General features: G+C 36.8%; 1 protein-coding gene across 1 annotated transcript in view; it reads right to left on the bottom strand.

The window, feature by feature from the left end:
- Positions 1 to 2548: 2548 nt before the first annotated feature.
- The window catches only part of LOC107712784 (guanine nucleotide exchange factor VAV3-like), a 70531-nt gene continuing 53212 nt past the window's right edge, over positions 2549 to 19867 (bottom strand). Inside the window, exons 20-28 of the mRNA XM_016518121.1 lie at positions 18695 to 18825; positions 15184 to 15249; positions 14615 to 14649; positions 14143 to 14259; positions 13584 to 13671; positions 13099 to 13116; positions 9370 to 9601; positions 8235 to 8386; positions 2549 to 3725 (exon numbers count right to left, since the gene is read on the bottom strand). Coding sequence (XP_016373607.1) covers positions 3681 to 3725; positions 8235 to 8386; positions 9370 to 9601; positions 13099 to 13116; positions 13584 to 13671; positions 14143 to 14259; positions 14615 to 14649; positions 15184 to 15249; positions 18695 to 18825 — 884 coding nt within the window. The 3' untranslated portion in view covers positions 2549 to 3680. The remainder of the gene's footprint in view (positions 3726 to 8234; positions 8387 to 9369; positions 9602 to 13098; positions 13117 to 13583; positions 13672 to 14142; positions 14260 to 14614; positions 14650 to 15183; positions 15250 to 18694; positions 18826 to 19867) is intronic.

Here is a 19867-nt window from a genome sequence, read left to right as displayed (position 1 = left end):
TGAAACAGACTCTGCCGTATATAAATATATAACAATGTGTGGAAGCCTGTTAAATCCGTCCTGTCAGGGTTCATCTCTGGGGAGAGAGGAGTGGGAACAGATTACCGGTGAGAAAGCTTAGAAAACCAATTCTACTGCTCGCAGTTAGAGTATAGGGAACCGCGCACCCAGGAGAAGACCATAATCTGCCTCGGGCACGGATTTCGCCCCAGATTTCAGTGCCAGACCAAAAATCCTCTTTCTGTCAATGCCCAAAAGAAAAAAAACAGCAATGCTAAAACCGACCTTTAACCTTTATAAATAAAGGGAGGGAGAGGTAGAGGCGATTTCTGGCTGTGCCATAAACAGCTGGTAAATGTGATTTTCCTAATGAGAAGTTAATCTACTTGAATCCTCTGTGACATAACAGCGCTTCCTCTCAGAGAGGAAAGAACTGATATGGCATAACAGGAAAATACTGAATCTTTAAATATCATTGGGCCTAATGCTGCCTTTAGATCATGTCAGGATGATCTTTTGGGGGGGGGGGGGGGGGGGTCTCATTTTCTAACATTTTTTCAACTCATTTCGTAATCATTGTTAGGAAGTACATCTTTTGGATTCATAAATACAAATGTTCCTGCACTTAAAGGCAGTGGCGGCTCGTCGGGGGAGGCAGGGGAGGCACAGCTTCCCCATAATTTTGAGGTGAAAATGGGAGGAGGACGATTTAATGTTAATAAAATTCACAATTCATTTCAGTTCATGTCTCAGAATGTGTATTTTTTGTTTGTAATTTCACAGTTGTAATAAAATAACGTGAAAGCGCCGCTTTTCTATCGCGAATGTGCCGAATCTGCTGATGTAATTACAACCGCTAATGATAGAGAAGGGGAGGGGGAAGTGTTGCGAAAAGAACCCTTGCAAGGGAGGCTAGCCTCCTTCTGATATCAACCAATCATCACAGAGACGTAAATCACGTGATGTTAGTTTGAACGTCTGCCGCTGCGCTGATAATGTACCAAGTGAGTAGCGATATTGAATATTTGATTGCCAACAGATTTACCAAGCTATCATTCAAACAGTATATATACAAATTTAGGGAAAACAGCCTAAGCTGGATATAGGCTACAGCAGTCGGCTTAATTAAATGGCGCAACAGGCAGCTCTCTTTTAACACAGACTTTTAAGAAGGGATGGATGTTTGCTTCAAGTGATAGGCCAGGTAAGTGAAGTTATATTATCTTGCTTTTTGTATGTCGTTTTCTGACTAAAAGCAACCAAAAAGCCATTTTAAAGTGATTAAGCAAATAATAATAATAATAATAATCGGCAGGGATCCCAGACCAATACAATTAGTGTGCCTCCTCTATTTTAAAACCCACGAGCTGCCACTGCTTAAAGGCAGCATTATGATGACTGGGAAAATGCAATGAGGAGGAAAAAGGAACTATAAGCTCATAAGATGAAGATGAGAATGACGAGAGAAGCAGCTGGTAATGCTGCTGCCACTTAGTGGTGTTACACTGTGCTACATTGAGACAGAGATATCACACAATGAGACGACTGATCAATACCTTATTCACATTAGAAATTCATTATAACAGATAAAGACATATATATCAATAAATATTTACCTTCTTTACTCTACATATATATTCTCATTTTACAGGAATGAAAAAATAATAAAAACAATACTTGCTCAAATGACAACTGAAGTTACAATACATTATATAGCTCTTTGGGAAGACAAAAAAAGTAAAATGATAAAAAGAGATGCTTTACATTGGACTGCTTTATAGGCACATAGGAGTGTATTTCTGTTCTCTACTGGCTTGAAGCTTTTCAGTCATTTGTCTGTATTCCTTTGAATGTCTTTTCCTGTCAAAGTCTCTTCTTAGATCACAAATAAAAAAAATATTCCTTTGTGAGTGCACTTTTATCTAACCATTTGAGACAAACCAGTGCTTTGACTGTTTCCTGATATGACCTTTCTCCGATTATAAAGTCTGTCACCTCAACACAGTCTAAACACGCTGAAAACTTCATTTCATCACAGTTTAGAGCCAGTTCAGATTGCACGCAGATCTACATATAGCTGCAAACAGGTAAAGCATCCATCTCGTGCATTATAGCACTGGAACATCTTGTAAGAATGAGTCCCAAAGGGGAATGCAGCAGGAAGTGAAAACACAGCCAATATCCCATCCAACAGCACAGAACAATGCCTTATAAGATGTTTTTTTTTTTTTTCATATTTAGATGCAATGAAGAAATCTTTTTCTGATTCTTGGCCAATAATTTTGTCAGTGCACACTAGTGGTGAACTTATTGACTGATATGTCAAATAACAGCGTCCTTTGGAATAACATAAGTTCTGTCATGACAACTCTCGGAGGGATTGGCATGGTAATGCACATGACAATATTAATGTATTTGGTCTTGGCGGAATAGACCTTCTACGCCGCTGCTGTGAGCTCATTGGCTACCGATACAGGAGAGAACCAATCAGCTGTGCCATGTGATGATGTCATTAGGTCAGATTGAGTTAGACCTATCGGACTGCGCCATCTAGAGTTTCATGCCAGAACTCTGTATTTATATATTCGTCTTATGTCAATTACCCTTAATTTAAGTGGATTTTGAATAGAAAAAAGCATTTAATTTTAATGATCAATATCACAACATTTTTATACGTAATATTATAATATTATATTAGCACAATATTGGTCACCCTGCAATTTTGATATCGGACACAGACCCATATTGGTCGACCACTAGTTTGCACATCATCAGAGACATTTGGTTTCTGATCCACTCAAACAGAATTATCTCACTCATTGTTTTTTAGTTGTTTTTAAATCCCCCTCATTAGTTGATTGAGAAGGCACTGTCTGCGCTATCTAGCAGGATCCTTTCTGGATGGGGTGACACAATGCTTTTGGGGCCGTGGGCCCCTGCTGAAAAAGCTGTTTTACTGGCCTGTCACCACGATCCCTTTTGTTTCCTGTCAACGTCTTGCTGCGCGTCTCCCTGACGATGTGGTACCATGTAAATCAGATAAACAGGGCATGACAAGCCCACAATATATCTCTGGAGATAAGTGCGTGACGCACAAAACAACCGGTCCTTCCTTTTAAGTGGAAATCTGAAAATAAGAGAGATTTTTGTAGGATAGAAACAGGGAAGAGACAGCAATCAATTACCGCAGCCTACATGGCAGGGAGCTATGATCTTAATCGGAGATGAATAGCTGGGTGGGATTGTGGGCCGTGTGTGAGAACACCTCCGGGGCAGTGCAGACACGGGGAGGGGGGCATCATCAATAATAGTGCAGGTAAGGAGGACTCAGGCAAGGTCAGGACAAGCATGTTTTCCCATGAGCAGACAAACTGCCACACGCACACACAGAAATAGCTCACGGCGTAACCTCAGTCTGATTCAGTGCGTTCCATCTCAACCGTGACGCTCCATCCAGGCGCCCGGAAGGGTCTTTGAAGATGCGGTCTGGGGTTGTGTTTGATAATCTGCTCCCTGAGAGACAGTTCTTCACCTATCAAACACCATGCACGTCCTCCAGGATCGACAAACAAGACACAGAGAGAGCAGGAGCTCCGGCCAATCGCTTGCCCTATTTCTGACTCAGTCCGTGAGCTTTTTTCGCTCCGTTTCCTTTCTCTTGTGAGCAATCGCTGAGCCGTTCACTCCTCGCCTTCTTCTACGTACGTGGAGGGGAACCAGCCCACCTGTGGATGAGACAGAACAGAAGGAATGAGTGATTAGAGGAGAAAGTTGCAGGGGGTATTACAGAGGATTTGCGTCACTTCATTGCCTTGATAACCTTGAGGATGTGCCTGCTGCAAGAGGAGGGTCGGAGGGTCGGCGCTGGATTGTTTAAAGTGCTTCCAGTGGCTTCACACTGGCCTGAGCAATAATAGCCAGCAGGAAAGTATGACAGAGCTGTTTTTCTTTGATTGGCCAAATCAGGGAGGGAGAGAGAGAGGAAGTTGGAGAGAAATGAATGGTGTTGTTGCTTCTTGTCAAGCAACAGCTAAGCGTTTTTCCTGCTATGGTCTATCTCTGCCTAAATACTGTAGGTGCCACGCAAAATTTTTGGGTGTCAACATGAGATTGCACTGTGGACAGAAAACAAATTTCTGTCCTGCTGCTTTGTTAACTTGTATGACTATTAAGTTTCAAGTGTGAAGTATTTTTCCTGTTCTCAGTTAAATAAAAATGCAAAACTCACAGTGACAAAATCACAGCCAATCAAAAGCTAGCCGTGCATTATCCCGCTTATACCATGGTCATTTGCCAGCATTGACAAGTTAAAGCTGTTAATGATGTTTGCAAAGCAATATTTGACCGGAAGAGTAAAAATATTTTTGTCAGTTACGGATCATTAGCTCGAGCATTCTGTCCACTTCAGATTAGACACAGAGATGGAATAGTTAATTAAGACTACATTTATTTGAATGAATTATAGCATTTATTTGAATTGACAGTTTTGTGTGAGTTACCTGCCTCTGTGCGTCTCTCTCTACAAACAATGAAGCTGTGTTTAGTTACTTAAAAAACAGCGATTTTACCTCCTCGTTGCAGAGGAATATAATGTAGTGATCCAGTATCTAGGCTATTGTATTAATAAAAGTCGCGGGGCAGCGTTGTCAACAAGCCTCTGTGCTCCTGAATGTTTCTGTGTGTGTGCAACGCAATCTGCGATCTCTTTCTCACTCTCTCTCTCTCTCTCTCTCTCTTAATAATAATAATATTAATAAATGGTTCACAGGTGTTCACTTTACAATAAGATTCACTTTTAGACGTTATTAACGTTTATAACTCATTAATAAATGGTTCACAGGTGTCCACTTTATATTAAGGTTCATTTTCACAGGTTATTAACGTTTATAACTTATTCATAAATTATTTACATTAAGGTTCAGAGGTAACTAATATTGGAATTAAAATTTTCATTATTGATATTTCATCAAGCCATGGTTGTGCTTTTATGATTTTTTTCTGCCCCAAAATAAAGTTTGTTATTTTCATCTTGATAAACAAAATAAATCAGTTTCTAATCATTGCTGTGGATAGGCATCATGAACATTTGCAGCGTACCATGGGTAAGGTACAGAGTAGATGCTGGTAAGAAACATTGTACAAAAAGTGACATGAGTCATGAGATGTAAATGAGAGAACCATAAACACCCTTCAGTCTCACTAGAAAAGTCAATTTTTGCTGCATCATGAAATAAATCAGGAATCTAGTTTTGAGTGAAATAGGTATTAATAAATATATTTATTAAGTATTTATAACATGTGAGTTAAAAATGGCTCACTATTTGGCAGGTATTGCATTAAAATCACCATTTTTATTCATGCATTTACAACTGCTTATCAATGATTTATAATGCATTTTAAATGAGTTATTAGTCATTTATGAACACCTTTATAAACACTTTAAAAAGGGAACCTTAATGTAAAGTGTTACCATTTATTTTTTTAATTATTATTAAACTTTTAAATTATTATTATTTTATCATTTATTGTTATTTTATTATTTATAAAATATATAGCAATAGCATAATATATGATATAATGTCAGCATAATTTGCAAAAACAATGTAGAACACTGTACATCACAGGAACCAAACATTTACATTTGCAAGGCATAAAAATAGATGTACAAGATCAATGAATGGGTCCATTCTTATTGTTGAGTCCTGCATTTGAGATTCAAAATACTATAAATATGTGAAGCTGGAAGTTGGACCAATGTGATTTTACTGTAGGCTGGACTGTCCATCACTAGGCAACAAAAATAGAAACCAAGCATCCATCAAATCATCATTTCACACTGTTGACAATCACAGCTGGTTAGGACAAAATGCAGATTAACAAGGGAGAGATGTGATTTATTGGTTGACGTTATAAAAGGTACAAAGGCAGTTCTGTCCATTTCAGAAGAAGGCAGGCGTCTGTTCGAAGCACTGATCCCAAAATCTATTACTGGCATCCATAAAACAGCCCTGAACGTTTTATTCACTAAATTACACTTACAGCCTCCCTGATGAAACTATTATAAGATGGCTCAAGAGGCTCAAAAAAAATTTGACAGTTCGATGCGCTTTAAGTACAAATAAGCTTTTGGGCTCAGTATGAAATAATGCTGCTTAATTCGATAGCGATGCCACATTTTCTGTGCGGTTTCAGTTTTCTGTCATTTTTAGCAGAATGTCTATCATCTCAGATCAGAGAAGAGAAGTATGTTATGAAAATACAGTATAAACAGACAGTACTTTCACATTTATTTAAGTAGGTGCTCTGTGACTGTGCACTGAAAGCACTTTATATTTTAAAACAAGTATTATTATACATTATTTTGTTTTTAAATATTTGAATACATTAAATAATTTAAATATAAGTTTACTAAATATTAAATATCTCTAGAACTTATATTGTAAGGCAAATTCTATTTAGAAATTAACTAGATGTACCAAAATGTGAAATATTGTATTCCATAATGCAGTGAGTTCCCTTTGACCTTCTGTTTTGATTGTGACAAATAAATTGGAAGTAAAAACAGCCTTGATTTTTAACAAACATTAGCATTCAATGATTTTAGGTTGGTAAGATTTTTGATATTTTTTCAAAGAAGTCTATGCTCACAAAGGCTGCATTTATATGATATATTGATATATATTGAAATATTATTACAATTTAAAAGAACTATTTTCTATCTTAATATATTTCATAATGTAATTTATTCCTGAAATAGCAAAGCTGTATTTTCATCAGCCAAGTGTTCAGTGTCACATGATCCTTCAAAAATCATTCTAATATGCTGATTTGGAGCTCAGGTAACATTTCTCGTCATCATCCATGTAGAAAATGTCCATGTTGTGTGGCTTAGTACTTTGTGGAAACTGTGATAGATTAACAATATAAAGGGGTCATATGATGTCGCTAAAAAGAACATTATTTTGTGTATTTGATATAATGAAATGTGTTTATGCGGTTTAAGGTTCAAAAAACACATTATTTTCCACATACTGTACATTATTTTCTCCTATTTTCTAAACATTATTATCTCCTCTATCCCCCGCCTTTCTGAAACGCGTCGATTTTTACAAAGCTCATCGGTCTGAAAAGCGAGGTGTGCTCTGATTGTCCAGCTATCTAGTGCGTTGTGATTGGCCGAATACCTCAAGCGTGTGACGTAAATGTTACGCCCCTACCATATTGTGATGCCAACATGCCGGCGGTGGTGGCAGCAACAATAAAGTTACGCCTTCTTTCTTTGCTTGAACATTTAGGCGGTGTTATGCATATCTTCCCACATCGTGACGTAGACATGTGGGGGCGTGTTTAAACGAGGTGTTTTAGGAGGGCGTGGGCCAGTCTTAACTTTTATAAAGAATATCTCTTTGGGTTTGAGACTTTAGTCTTTTTCAACTTTAGGGATCTTATCTATTCACGAACAGCTTGTAACACTCCAAAGAGAAAGGAAAACTTGAAATCGCATCATATGACCCCTTTAATAAATAGAAAGGTCCAAAGAACAACATTTATGTGAAATAAAAATATTTTGTCACATTATAAAATGTCTTTACTGTCAATAAACTGTATAAAATGTCTTTACTGACTTTTTATCAATTTAATGCATCCTTGCTGAATAAAAGCATTAATTTCTTTTTTTTTTAAAACTAGTATTACATTAGCTAACATATAAGGAGGTTTTTTATTTTGTTTGTAGATATTTTTTAAAGGAAAACTTGAAATCGCATCATATGACCCCTTTAATAAATAGAAAGGTCCAAAGAACAACATTTATGTGAAATAAAAATATTTTGTCACATTATAAAATGTCTTTACTGTCAATAAACTGTATAAAATGTCTTTACTGACTTTTTATCAATTTAATGCATCCTTGCTGAATAAAAGCATTAATTTCTTTTTTTAAAAAAACTAGTATTACATTAGCTAACATATAAGGAGGTTTTTTATTTTGTTTGTAGATTTTTTTTTTTATTTAACAAAATTTACTTTAAAATCCAAAAAAGCACTTTCTTTTTATTTCCATGATCATATCTTGATGCCACACAATCTTTTAAACATTCCATGACATGAAATTGTCACAAATTCGTAGGACATGGTTTGAAACATCTATCATTGCATAATGTGCATCACATATTATTTATGCAGTATATAATACGCAGTATGCAGTAAGCTAGTATATCTACACACACACTTACCCGTCCATTGACTTCACCCCTCCACCAGCCATTGGCTCCAGTTTTGCTGTAGATCTTCACCACATCACCCTCCTGCAGAGACAGTTCCCGCGTGTCCCGAGAGCTGAAGTCGTAGCGGGCGATCGCCACACCCATCACCTTAGGAGTAAACACTGTAGAGATGAGAAAAAAAGAGTGAACATTTAGAAGCAAACATCACAGGACAAAAAGGAAGACGAGAATCAGACAAAATTAACCAGACAAACAAAGAGAGGATGGATGCAGGCTGTATAGTCCCCCTAAGGACTCTTGTAATCACCGCACTCCTTCATGTGTTTGCCTGCCTTAACACAACCACTTTAAATAAATGATTCTCGTGAATCTGGGACGGGTCCAATCACAGCTGAAGTGGCTGTTTTGATTATGTCTTGAGATGTGTCAACAGCATAATCCGCTGGGTTAATTACATTTCAGACGACTTTTCCCTCAAAAACACATCTTGTTCCTTCTAGCAGCTCACTGACGTTTTGTTGGACTCGTTTCGCGGTTCTCTCTAAATGCGGTGGGCCGAGGAAAATACATGGTGGCGAATTCAAATGTGCCTTTGTTTTATCGGACTTCAGAGGCTCTGAGGACTTTGTGAATGGCAGCCAGAGAAGCTAGGCCTTCCGCCAGACGTGTGTTGATGAGATCCGCCTCAGTGCCAGGATGCTTTCTCTTCAGCTGTTTTAAAGTGAGCAAGACTTGTACAGACAGAGAACTGGCTGCCAGTTAGCTGCCGTTATGCTCAAAGCGAGAAGTTTGTAAAGGAGGGAGAGAGAGATGTCACAAAGTTAGCCCGACTCCTTCCTTTTCATCACAGCTCCCCTGATAAAAACCGCCCGTAATGACGGCTCTAATAAGCTAACTGCCTGAAATGAGATAATGATGAGTCATATTGTCAGTCAGTCAGTGTCGGCTGACAAAGGACATATGGTGCATGCGGCTATGCATTAGAGAAGATGATAGCAGCTGGGAGATGATCTATAAATAGACACGCACAATGAGATGGGAGGCGGGGTTAAACGCAGGGGGTGGCGTGTAAACAAGGCAGCCTCAGATCTCCTATGACCTTGACAAAACAACACCAATGGAGAAAGAAAACTTGTACCTGTACCTGACCAGAATGGGGCGGTAGAGGGGGGGACAAAGCTGTAGCCAGCGGGAGTTAGAAAAGACAGCCCGCAGAGCAGCGGGGCTGAGGTGGGCGGAGGCATGGGCGTGGTGGGGTGAGGCGGAGTGAGGTAGGGGTGCGGCAAGGGTAAAGAGAAGAAAAGCAAAAGAAAAAGCATGTTTAATTCAAATGCAGCATTTGCAAGCAAACAGAGCAGATTGTAAACAAATGCTAACTTCTTGCATCAACACATTCTAAAGCCTTGTTAAGACTGTCAGTCCAAACCTGATGATATTTATCAAAGATTGAGCATTAAGCTGCACGATTAATCATTAAAAGATTGCAATCTTGATTCAAACAACCACACAATCTTCTTCCAAAATGACAACAATTGGCCTATGTCTATTAAAACTTTCACAGAATCACAGAATTACTGGAATGAAAGTTTATAGTTTATATATCAAAATAGAGTAAATCAGCATTTGAAAGTAACTTGATGCTTGAAATAAAGATTGTATCGATTACGCTGTTACATCAGTAGGAGGCGACAAGTGACTGTTAAAAAATGCATTTGTGTGACTGTTAAAAAATGCATTTGTCATTAAATCATTCATCCGGTAATGAAGCAAGTGAAGTTTTTATGAGTGAGTCGTTGAATTATTCATTCAAGAGATTTGTTCAAAAATGCTGATTCATCCTGTCATGACACAAGTGAAGTCTTTATGAGTCATTGAATCTTTCATTCAAAGTTTTTTTTTTTTTTGTAAATAATGTATTCAAATTAATTAGATATAAATAGACCGTAGCGATTAACATTTTGTCAGACCCTCTAATAAATTTATAGTAAGTTATTTTGTTTGGTTGTCTATTCAGAATCGTGGGAGAATCAAGATCTCTCTATTTAAAAAAAAATAACATGAAACCTCTTTGAATATTGAGACTGTTGGAGACGGCAGCAGGGAATAAAGCGGCGCCGTGGTACATACAAATCTGATCTAAACAGTTGCGATACACAATGTGGACATTCAATTATTTAGATCAGATTCCATTCGGAAACAGAAATAATCAAATTTAGCCTGACAGTGTGAATATCTTCTACATTTGTCCCCCTGCCTCATAAGACATAGCAGTCCAGCGCGGTGGCTACACATTGTAATGCTGTAAGACAACATCCGTACTGCTATGATGCTGTTGTTGTTGTTGTTGTTTTTTTGGGTCATAGGCATACCAACACAACGTCATTGCCATAGAAACCAATGCAGATATTCCAGAAAATGAAAGAGCACCATGGGACACACAAATCGGATCTAAACAGTTGTGATACACAGTGTGGATATTGATTTATTTAGATCAGCTTCCAATCAGATGCACAAATATACAGATCTGGAATGACATTGTGAACATAGCCTAACTGATTCCCACCTGTTTTACGTGGTAGGACAGGGATGTCAGTTCTGGAATATTTTTATTCATGTCCCGTTCCGCCGAGAACTTTCAGTAAGGTTTGTGTTTACTAAAACTCCAGGAGCGTCTGTGCTCGACTGTGGCAGTGAAGCGAGTTCCCCTCACCATCTGATGCTCCATCTGACCGGCTCGGCCCAGAACGTCAAGGACCCCAAGCGTGTCAGCAACACAATATGTTTGAAGGCAGCCAAAGCAATACGGCGTTCAGTGTAACTAACAACACGTCAATGAACATTGAACGATCTGATGATTAGGAGTGTGTATGGAGCATCAGGCTTAACCATTGTTTTAGCACATGTGTTCCTGGCCTACTTTTTATGCATGTGAATGTTTGGAGTTTGTCTAATTTCAATAGGTAAAAAGGTTCCACATTTTTGGAGCATAATGACTAAAAATAGCACCACTAGATCAATTTTCATTTAATACAAAATAGTGATAAATAAAAAAATAGCCTACAAGGTATGAATTCAAAGTTGAAGCTTCCCTTAAAATAATAACTTTTTTTTTTAATAATGTGAACTTTGGAACATCCACAGTAAGATATAAAAACATATTAAGAATATAAATTGGGTCAATTTTAAATTCATTATTGATTTTAAAATAAATAAATTCTCAACATCTCATTCTCGATTTTTTCTCTCACTCGTCTGTTCATTCTCTGGCAAGCGGTTCAACTCAGACTGGGTTCAAAAGCATCTCATGTCTTTCTTAAACATCTGTTCAAAGTTTTGAAGGGACAACCCAAGCTGAGGCTAACCGAGCTCATGAATTAATGCAGGAGCACATGCTGTGTGTCTCCAAGGGCCTTGTCTCCGACCACAACCCAACCTGTGATGTCCGAGCCGCTAACGGGCACTTGAGATTCCACCCACGTCACTCCAGGAGAACCAAACACCCATCCGCCCACTATTCTGCAAACTCTGCTAGGCTCAAGCCTCCTGTCTTCAGCACGTCATTATCCATAATGTAAATATTCAAGGTTATGGATTTGCCATCCAACCCGCATGCCTCGCTTCACATTCGATGGAATACAAGTAGAAACGCATCATAGCTGACAGCATCTCCAATGCTTCCTGGATATAAATAAATATGAGGAAGGAAGAGGCATGCATCAAGCAATTTGTTCTCCCTTCACCTGCGAATTAAAGCCACGATTATTTCTGTGTCCAACAAGAACAATGGAGGTCACACTGTACAGGTTGTTTCCGTTCTACAATGCTGATTTTTTTTATCTTGCTGTATGCTGCCTACGCAGGTTCAAGTTACCACTTAGAGTAGATGCCCCTGTTGCTCTGTATGTGGCGTTCCCCGTCTACTAGCGTGGTTTAAAGGTCTCGTGCAGAGGTTTACATGAAAGACTTTTGTGCCTCTGGCAGCCGTCTCAAAAACAATTGCATGTAATTTGCATTTATTGGCACATAAGCAGACTCTGAGATGTAAAAAAAGAAAAGAAGCTGTGCTGCATGGCAATGGACCTCGGGGGTGAGAGGAGAAAAACAGCAGCAATGCATACTGGGAGATCCATTCTTTGGTCAGAGTTGCTTTGTTAAAGCAGTGAAGTGTTTGAGTGACGTCCCCCCAGCTTCTCAATCTGCCGACATTTCCCAATTGCGACGAGACCCTCGCTGTGACATATGGAGCTACAATAAAATCTCATCTAAGCGCTGATTGCAATGCGCCATAAACTCTCAGATCAAGCTGTAAGCACAGCTCAGTAGTTCAGGGTATACTAAAAGCCCACGTTTGAGGTTTTTAACTCGTTCCTCTCCCACAACTGGAAAACAACACAGATGTCTAAGGAGCTTTCACAATCACAAAGCCATGAATAGACAGATGAATTTGGCCAGAAACATACTCAAGTGAAAGTATGCATATGGTGACATGAACACTGCAAGCATGTGAATCCAGTTTTTAACTCGAAAATGAGTCCTGCATGAATGCATACTTTTTATTTGTGCTTTATATATCATTTTTAATTCACTAAAATAAATTACAATTAACATAATATAAGAAATTTAAATAATCCAAATTAATAAAAAATAAATATATAAATGATGTATACTACTGTTCAAAAGTTCAGTAAGAGTCAGTAAGAATGTTCATTTATTTGGTAAAAAGGAATATAAAATGGTAATTGTGAAATATTATTACAATAAAAAACTATTATTCCTGAGAATTTCTATGTAATAATCTTTGTAATAATTCTTTATAGTCACATTTGATAAAATAAATTCCTTCTTAATAAAAATATTAATTTCTTTGATGTTTGTAATACTCGATCAGCTCCTGCATTAAACACACACATACGCTCAACATGATGTCAAGTTCACATAAAAGGGAAAATTTCTACAGCCATTAAAAGGGAAAATAAAAAATAAATATATGAACGGATTCAATATGACTCCAGCATTCACAATCCAATAATGTTATTTAACTGGCATTTGCAAGATCGAATCTAAAAGCGCTTTCAAAAAGAAGCTGACAAAAGACATTTGATTTTTCTACAGAATAGAGACATTAAGCAGCGTGATTTCCTAATGCCCTTTAGAAGGCAAACAGATGACAAAACAAAAGGGATTGTATAAATGATACAAAGAGATTCCAAACGCAATAAGCTGGTATAATGCAAACATTTATCTTGATTCCACCGACCTTAAAAACATATGAGTGTAACATTTACTTTTCACTTTTTATGATAAAGACGTTTCAATAATATTCTTTGCCAAAAACTAGTAAAAATTATTAGCACTTACTAAAATGCTTCTGAACTTCCTGTTTTCTGCAATGTAGAAGAATCCCTCCTTTGCTAAGATCTTGATGTGTTTCACGTCGTTGTTGTACCTGTGGGCCATGAATAAATGATGAGAGTAATTTTCTGGTGATCATTGCGATCGATGCTGCCTATCCCCTATGGGAAGCTGCTATAGTAATGCATGGGGCAAAGAGCTTTTCATGCAGGGAGAAGGGGTCGATAGCGAGGGGTGGGGCGTCTCCATTAGTCCTTGAATTAAAAGTTAGACAGTGCACAGGACCATCTAAAAACAAGAATCACTTTTAAAAAAAAGAAGAAAGAAGCCATCTCACAGGGCAGCTTTTGTCTTTCGGCTTTGCGCTTGAACACACACACTATAGAGTTGTTCTATTGTTGTTTGGGTGTGTGAATAAAACAAATAAAATCTTTTTTATTATTATTATTATTATTAATAATAATATTGTTGTGGGTGGAAAACTTTTTCTCAATTCACTCAGACTACTTTTTACTAATTATTTGTTGTTTCTAAATGATACAGTAAGTGCACTCTTTTAACTCACTTGATGCTGATGGCATATTCGTTAAACTCTCGGCTTCTGTGACGGACCAGGTATGTGCTGCTCCTCCTGTTGAGCAGCGCGGCCTCTGCCTGAAGCCTCTCCATTGGGCCTGCGAACCTGAATGAAAGGTCAGAGGTCAGACGTGAAGGCTTGATGGGCAACACATAAGGGTTAATATGCTAACAGGGCAAAAGTGCTGATCTGTGGTTGCACCCAAAATGTCACATGCATTTAAGTTTGTATTTATTGTATTACAGTAAACTGTATTATTCAATTAACTTGTGAGTTTCTCTCAGTTATTAGGATGTATATAACAATTACAGTATTTTGTAAAATATTATAATTATAATAATACAAAAATAATAAAATATTTATTTTTAAAATAGAAATAGAAAAATATATATAAAAAATATATATTAAAAGATGGTAGATGAATAAATACAATTTGTGGTAGTGAGAATAAAGATCATACCAAGGCTGAGAAGAGTAGTCAACAGGTTTTGGTACCTAAAAAAGAAAAAAAGGGATTGAAACAGAATTAAATAAAGAAAGTAGAGCACACATATGTGCACTTTTGTTCTTGAAATTTCACTCAACTCAGTATTTTTAACTCGCAGCTCAAGTCTGGGACAACACAGCTCATATTAGTGCTAACATCTGCCCTAGTTACTGTATCTTTTTACAACCACAATTGGTTTTCTAAATGCACTCATAAAGATAACCTAACATATTTTTCTCTTAAAATGATTTGTAGGTAATTATGATTGTAAATCATCTAGCAAATAATAGCAGGGCATGTGGACAGAATGTGATAACATGCTATTCACAAGATAAACCAGTGCTGCAGTAAACAAACACACAATCACCCGCATTGCATTTGTCATTCAAAGACAGCCCTGAAGTGGTGCTTGCATACCTAAACCATTCGAAAACAACATGCACACAAGGACAAGTCTACCTTGCCTTGATCATATTTGTTTTTGTTTGGCAGAGAATAAAGAATCATTTTAGCATTATAATATAATCAGGTATTGTACTCACACATGGGCAAGGCTTCACTGCGTCGCTTGGAAAGAAGCCAACCTCCTTAGTTGCCAGGATTTTACCCTGAAACCATAGCAGATAATTACATTACGTTCAGCTGGGCAACTCCTTCTCAATAATTCAGTAACAATTAGTACTTAACACGACACGCTACAAATTTACAGCCGAGAGTTCATCAGAGCTGGAAAAGTCTTGGGAGAATACAGGAGGAATACCAGGAGAATGAATAAACAATGCATCCAGTAGGCTGTTTGTAAAATATTTACAGAATTTTTTTTTTCTGTAAATATTTAATTAAATATTTTTTCTGTAAATATATAAATAAATAAAAAAATTCAAAAAAAATGTTTAAAGAAAGAAAAACGAAGAGATTAAGAGAAGAAGAAAATAATCACAGAGCATCCTAATTTGCATACTATCCATCCTAAATAGTATTATTAGTAGTAATGTTTTGCATGTTGTTTGGGGGGGGGTTTTGGCACAGAATTTTTTAATTAAGTTAAGTTAAAGGAATAGTTCACCCAAAAAAATTAAAAATAAAAAAGCTGAAAATGTACTTCACAGACCTTCCAATATGTAGATAAGTTGCTTCATCAGAACAGATTTGGAGAAATTTAGCATTACACCACTTGCTCACCAATGGATCCTCTGTAGCGAATGGGTGCCGTGAGAATGAGAGTCCAATTAAAAGTTGTGTATTACTTGTGGATTATTGTGATGTTTTTATCAGTTGTTTGGACTCTCATTCTGACGGCACCCATTCACTGAAGATGATCCATTGGTGAGCAAGTGATGTAATACTAAATTTCTCCAAATCTGTTCTGATGAAGAAACAAACTCATCTACATGTTGGGTGGCCTGAGAGTGAATATATTTTCAGCATTTTTGGGTGAACTATTCCTTTAAATAATAAGACATTTAGGGTAATACATTTAGATGGTAGATGTTAACATGCACATGCAAATAGTATGCAAAAAGGTTTGTAGTATCAAAATGTAATTTAATTGTAATTTAATAAAGTGATAGTATGTCTCAATTCCAGTACACAGTCTTTCACATCATCACAAAAGTACCTACTTTTAGTGTAAAATATAAGTATGGGAAGCAAATCTGAAGAGAGAGAAAGTACACTCAATCTGCTCAGCAAATCTGCATGTTTATCTAATTGACAAATAATTTATATACAGCTGCTTCCGATACAGCTGTCACTGATATAACAACAATTGATGGCTCTCAGACCCAAAGTGCCAGTAATGCTCGGATCTTTCTCTTCCTCCTCCTCAGATGGTCTTCCAGGGAGATGTAGAAAGTGTATTTCTGTCTCATCTACCTCTTCCTTGAACAAATTTGATTTGTAAGTGGATCCTTAAGCACACCCACCCACCCCCCACCACAATGCATTTAGTGCATTGACATTTTATCAGCACTCATGATGCCCCACTATTGGTAGTTGCTCAGATAAGGGTCTAATAATGATTAAACTCATAACCCTGTTAGATCAAACAGATGTCACTGATATAACAACAATTGATGGCTCTCAGACCCAAAGTGCCAGTAATGCTCGGATCTTTCTCTTCCTCCTCCTCAGATGGTCTTCCAGGGAGATGTAGAAAGTGTATTTCTGTCTCATCTACCTCTTCCTTGAACAAATTTGATTTGTAAGTGGATCCTTAAGCACACCCACCCACCCCCCACCACAATGCATTTAGTGCATTGACAGTCTATCGGCACTCATGATGCCGCCCCACTATTGGTCGTTGCTCAGATAAGGGCCTAATAATGATTAAACTCATAACCCTGTTAGATCAAACAGATGGCAACCAAAGGCCCAAATGAAATTACAGTGAGTGATTACGTTTGTCTAGGCACCGGAGCGGCAATAATTGTCTCCGGGTTACCACGGCTAGGAGGGCTCTGATCGTCCTTTGCTCCGTCCGGAGCTGCCGCGGGACACTGGATATTATGAGGTCTCAGGTGACACGGGCGGTGTAATTTTGCATGAGTTCAAATGGAATAAATCAACTTTCGGGTGCATGGGACAGCTGGGAGTTCGGAGCCTGCAGTGGACGGCAGTTTTAGAATGAGGCAGAACGAGATTAACATGTTAAAACAGGGCTGTGGAGAAGCATCCTGGACAGCTGGACCCATCTGACGGAGAGGGATGTAGGGGCATTCGAGTGTGTGCCAGGCTCTGCCAATTCTCTGGCTCTGTGGACAATCATTGGCTGGTTTCCTCATTGTCTTGGCACGTAAATAACCAGAGCAAGAAGAGTGGGCATCAAGATGGACAGCATGGGCTTTTCTGTCCCTTCCCAGAAGAACAAGAAACTTAATTTTCTGTAAAGTTGCTTTGCAACGATTTGTATCATAAAAAGCGCTATACAAATAAACTTGAATTGAATTGAACATTTTATTGCTCAAAATTTGCACTTTCATAGTTCAAGGAATATAATTACTCAATTGTTTCAACTTTGTCTCAGGTGTGCCTCCTTAAGAGTATTAAACGTTACACAAATAAGACAAAAAAAGAAAATTATTTGTAGAATTTGCAATTTGAAATCTACTTTTGACTTCTTATTTATTATTATTATTATTATTATTATTTTGAAAATCTATGTGACACTGGAGACTCACTAGTCTTTTTTTATCACAGGAGTTCACATTCAGAGTGTTTTGAACAAAATGACTAAAACTAAAATTAAAACTCAAAATATAAAAATAAAAGCTAATTCAAAATGTTAATAAATACTGGTTTATACTTTGATTTAGTTATGCCACAGCCACAAATAACTATCTGCTGCATGCTAGTCACTTTCACTTTTTCACTGTCGAGAGCAACTGATCGAGCCAAAAAAAACAAAAAAACAAACAACAAAAAAAAATTATATATATATATAATTTTGATTAGTTTTCCAGGCAGTGAAAGACTGTAAACTAAATGAATATTTCTGCTATGTTTAGGAACACATTGAGACAAAAAGACACTTATATATGCTGAGGTTTACAGGAAAGTGATTAGCATTGTACTCCGAGAAAGAGTTAATCATTAATCTGAATCTATTTAAGTGATTTTCTTTTGTGGGGCTCATGTCAGAGCACTGCATGTGCACCAACACCTATCAAATGACAACATGACAAATAAAATCTGTCGTCAAGCGCGTGTCTGCTCTCTGGGCGTTGTGCTGGTCTATATATATATATGTTTATATCTAGCATATAAAATAAGTAAAATAGAAAACAAAATTATTTTATGCATATAAAATAAGCATAAAATATATGCTATAAAATAGCATATAAAATAAGTTTTAAAGAAATAAAATAAGTTTAAGTACTAAGATTACTAAAATAAAACAACAAATTATAAATTGAAGCTAAATAGAAATATATAAAAAATATAATATAATAGAAATATAATAGAAATGAGACAAGCACAAAATTAATCAAACTGCAGGGCTGTATGACTTGAAATGTTTATGAGGAGCGAGTTTAAGATGTAAAACTGTCTCACCTTCCACCAACAGCTACGGACGTTTGCCTCTATCACCTCAATGATGTCACCAACCTGTATGTTAAGCGGTGGGCTGCACAGGGGGCTCGGAACCCCGTAATAATTACGGATGACTTGCATCTTAGGTAGACCTAAAAAAAAAAAATTGTTAAAATAATATATATATATGTGTGTGTGTGTGTGTGTTCAACTATATCACTAACATGTGTACTGAACTTTGACAGAGTGTCATTACTGCATGTTTTGACACTCTGCCACATAAAGAACAGGTTTATGTACGTGACGCTGTGATCGTAAATCACCACAGGTGACAGCAGAATCACGTCAATCCATCATAAAAACGTCAGCAAGCTCGTTTTGTCTCGAGAGTTCGTGCAGTCATGCATGCAGTGCATTGATGCAGACAATCTGCTGCATCCTCCACAACCTCGCATTTAAAATCACAGCCAGCCTTGTTTACGCTATTCCTTGATCATTTTAGTGAATAAAATAGCATATAAAATAAGTTTTAAAGAAATAAAATAAGTTTAAGTACTAAGATTACTAAAATAAAACAACAAATTATAAATTGAAGCTAAATAGAAATATATAAAAAATATAATATAATAGAAATATAATAGAAATGACAAAAGCACAAAATTAATCAAATGTAAACTAAAATTAAAATAAAACTGAAAATAAGTTCAAGTAAGTTATGTAAGTCATGTAAAGAATAAGTTCAAGCTGAAGAACTAAAATTACTAAAGTAAAACTGAAAGAAATATCAATGAAAGTTAAATAGAAATATTAAAAAAGTAAAAACTAGCAGAGCACAATAAAAATAATAAAAATAAAAGCTAATTCAAATTATTAATAAAAAGTCTGTAATATTAACAAGTCATCTGCTGCATCCTCCACAAACCAGCATTCAAAAGTGTAGCTGGCCTTTTTACGCAATTTCATGTAAGTTTTAGTGAATCAAATACTAAAAACTGAAAGTTCTAAGTACTAAAATGACTAAAGCAAAACCGGAAAAAAATGAAGTACATAGATATATAAAAAACTAATAAAAATTACAAAAAAGCACATTACAAAATTTGTAAAACTAAAAAATTGAAAAAAGAAAACATACAAACAAAAGCTCATTAAAAAAATAAATAAATAAAAAGTCTGTAATATTCATAGGCAGTCTGT

This window comes from Sinocyclocheilus rhinocerous, unplaced genomic scaffold (genome assembly GCF_001515625.1).
Source record: "Sinocyclocheilus rhinocerous isolate Xijiao unplaced genomic scaffold, SAMN03320098_v1.1 scaffold1740, whole genome shotgun sequence".
Classification (NCBI taxonomy): Eukaryota; Metazoa; Chordata; class Actinopteri; order Cypriniformes; family Cyprinidae; genus Sinocyclocheilus; species Sinocyclocheilus rhinocerous.
This window is presented reverse-complemented; position numbering and strand designations above follow the sequence as displayed.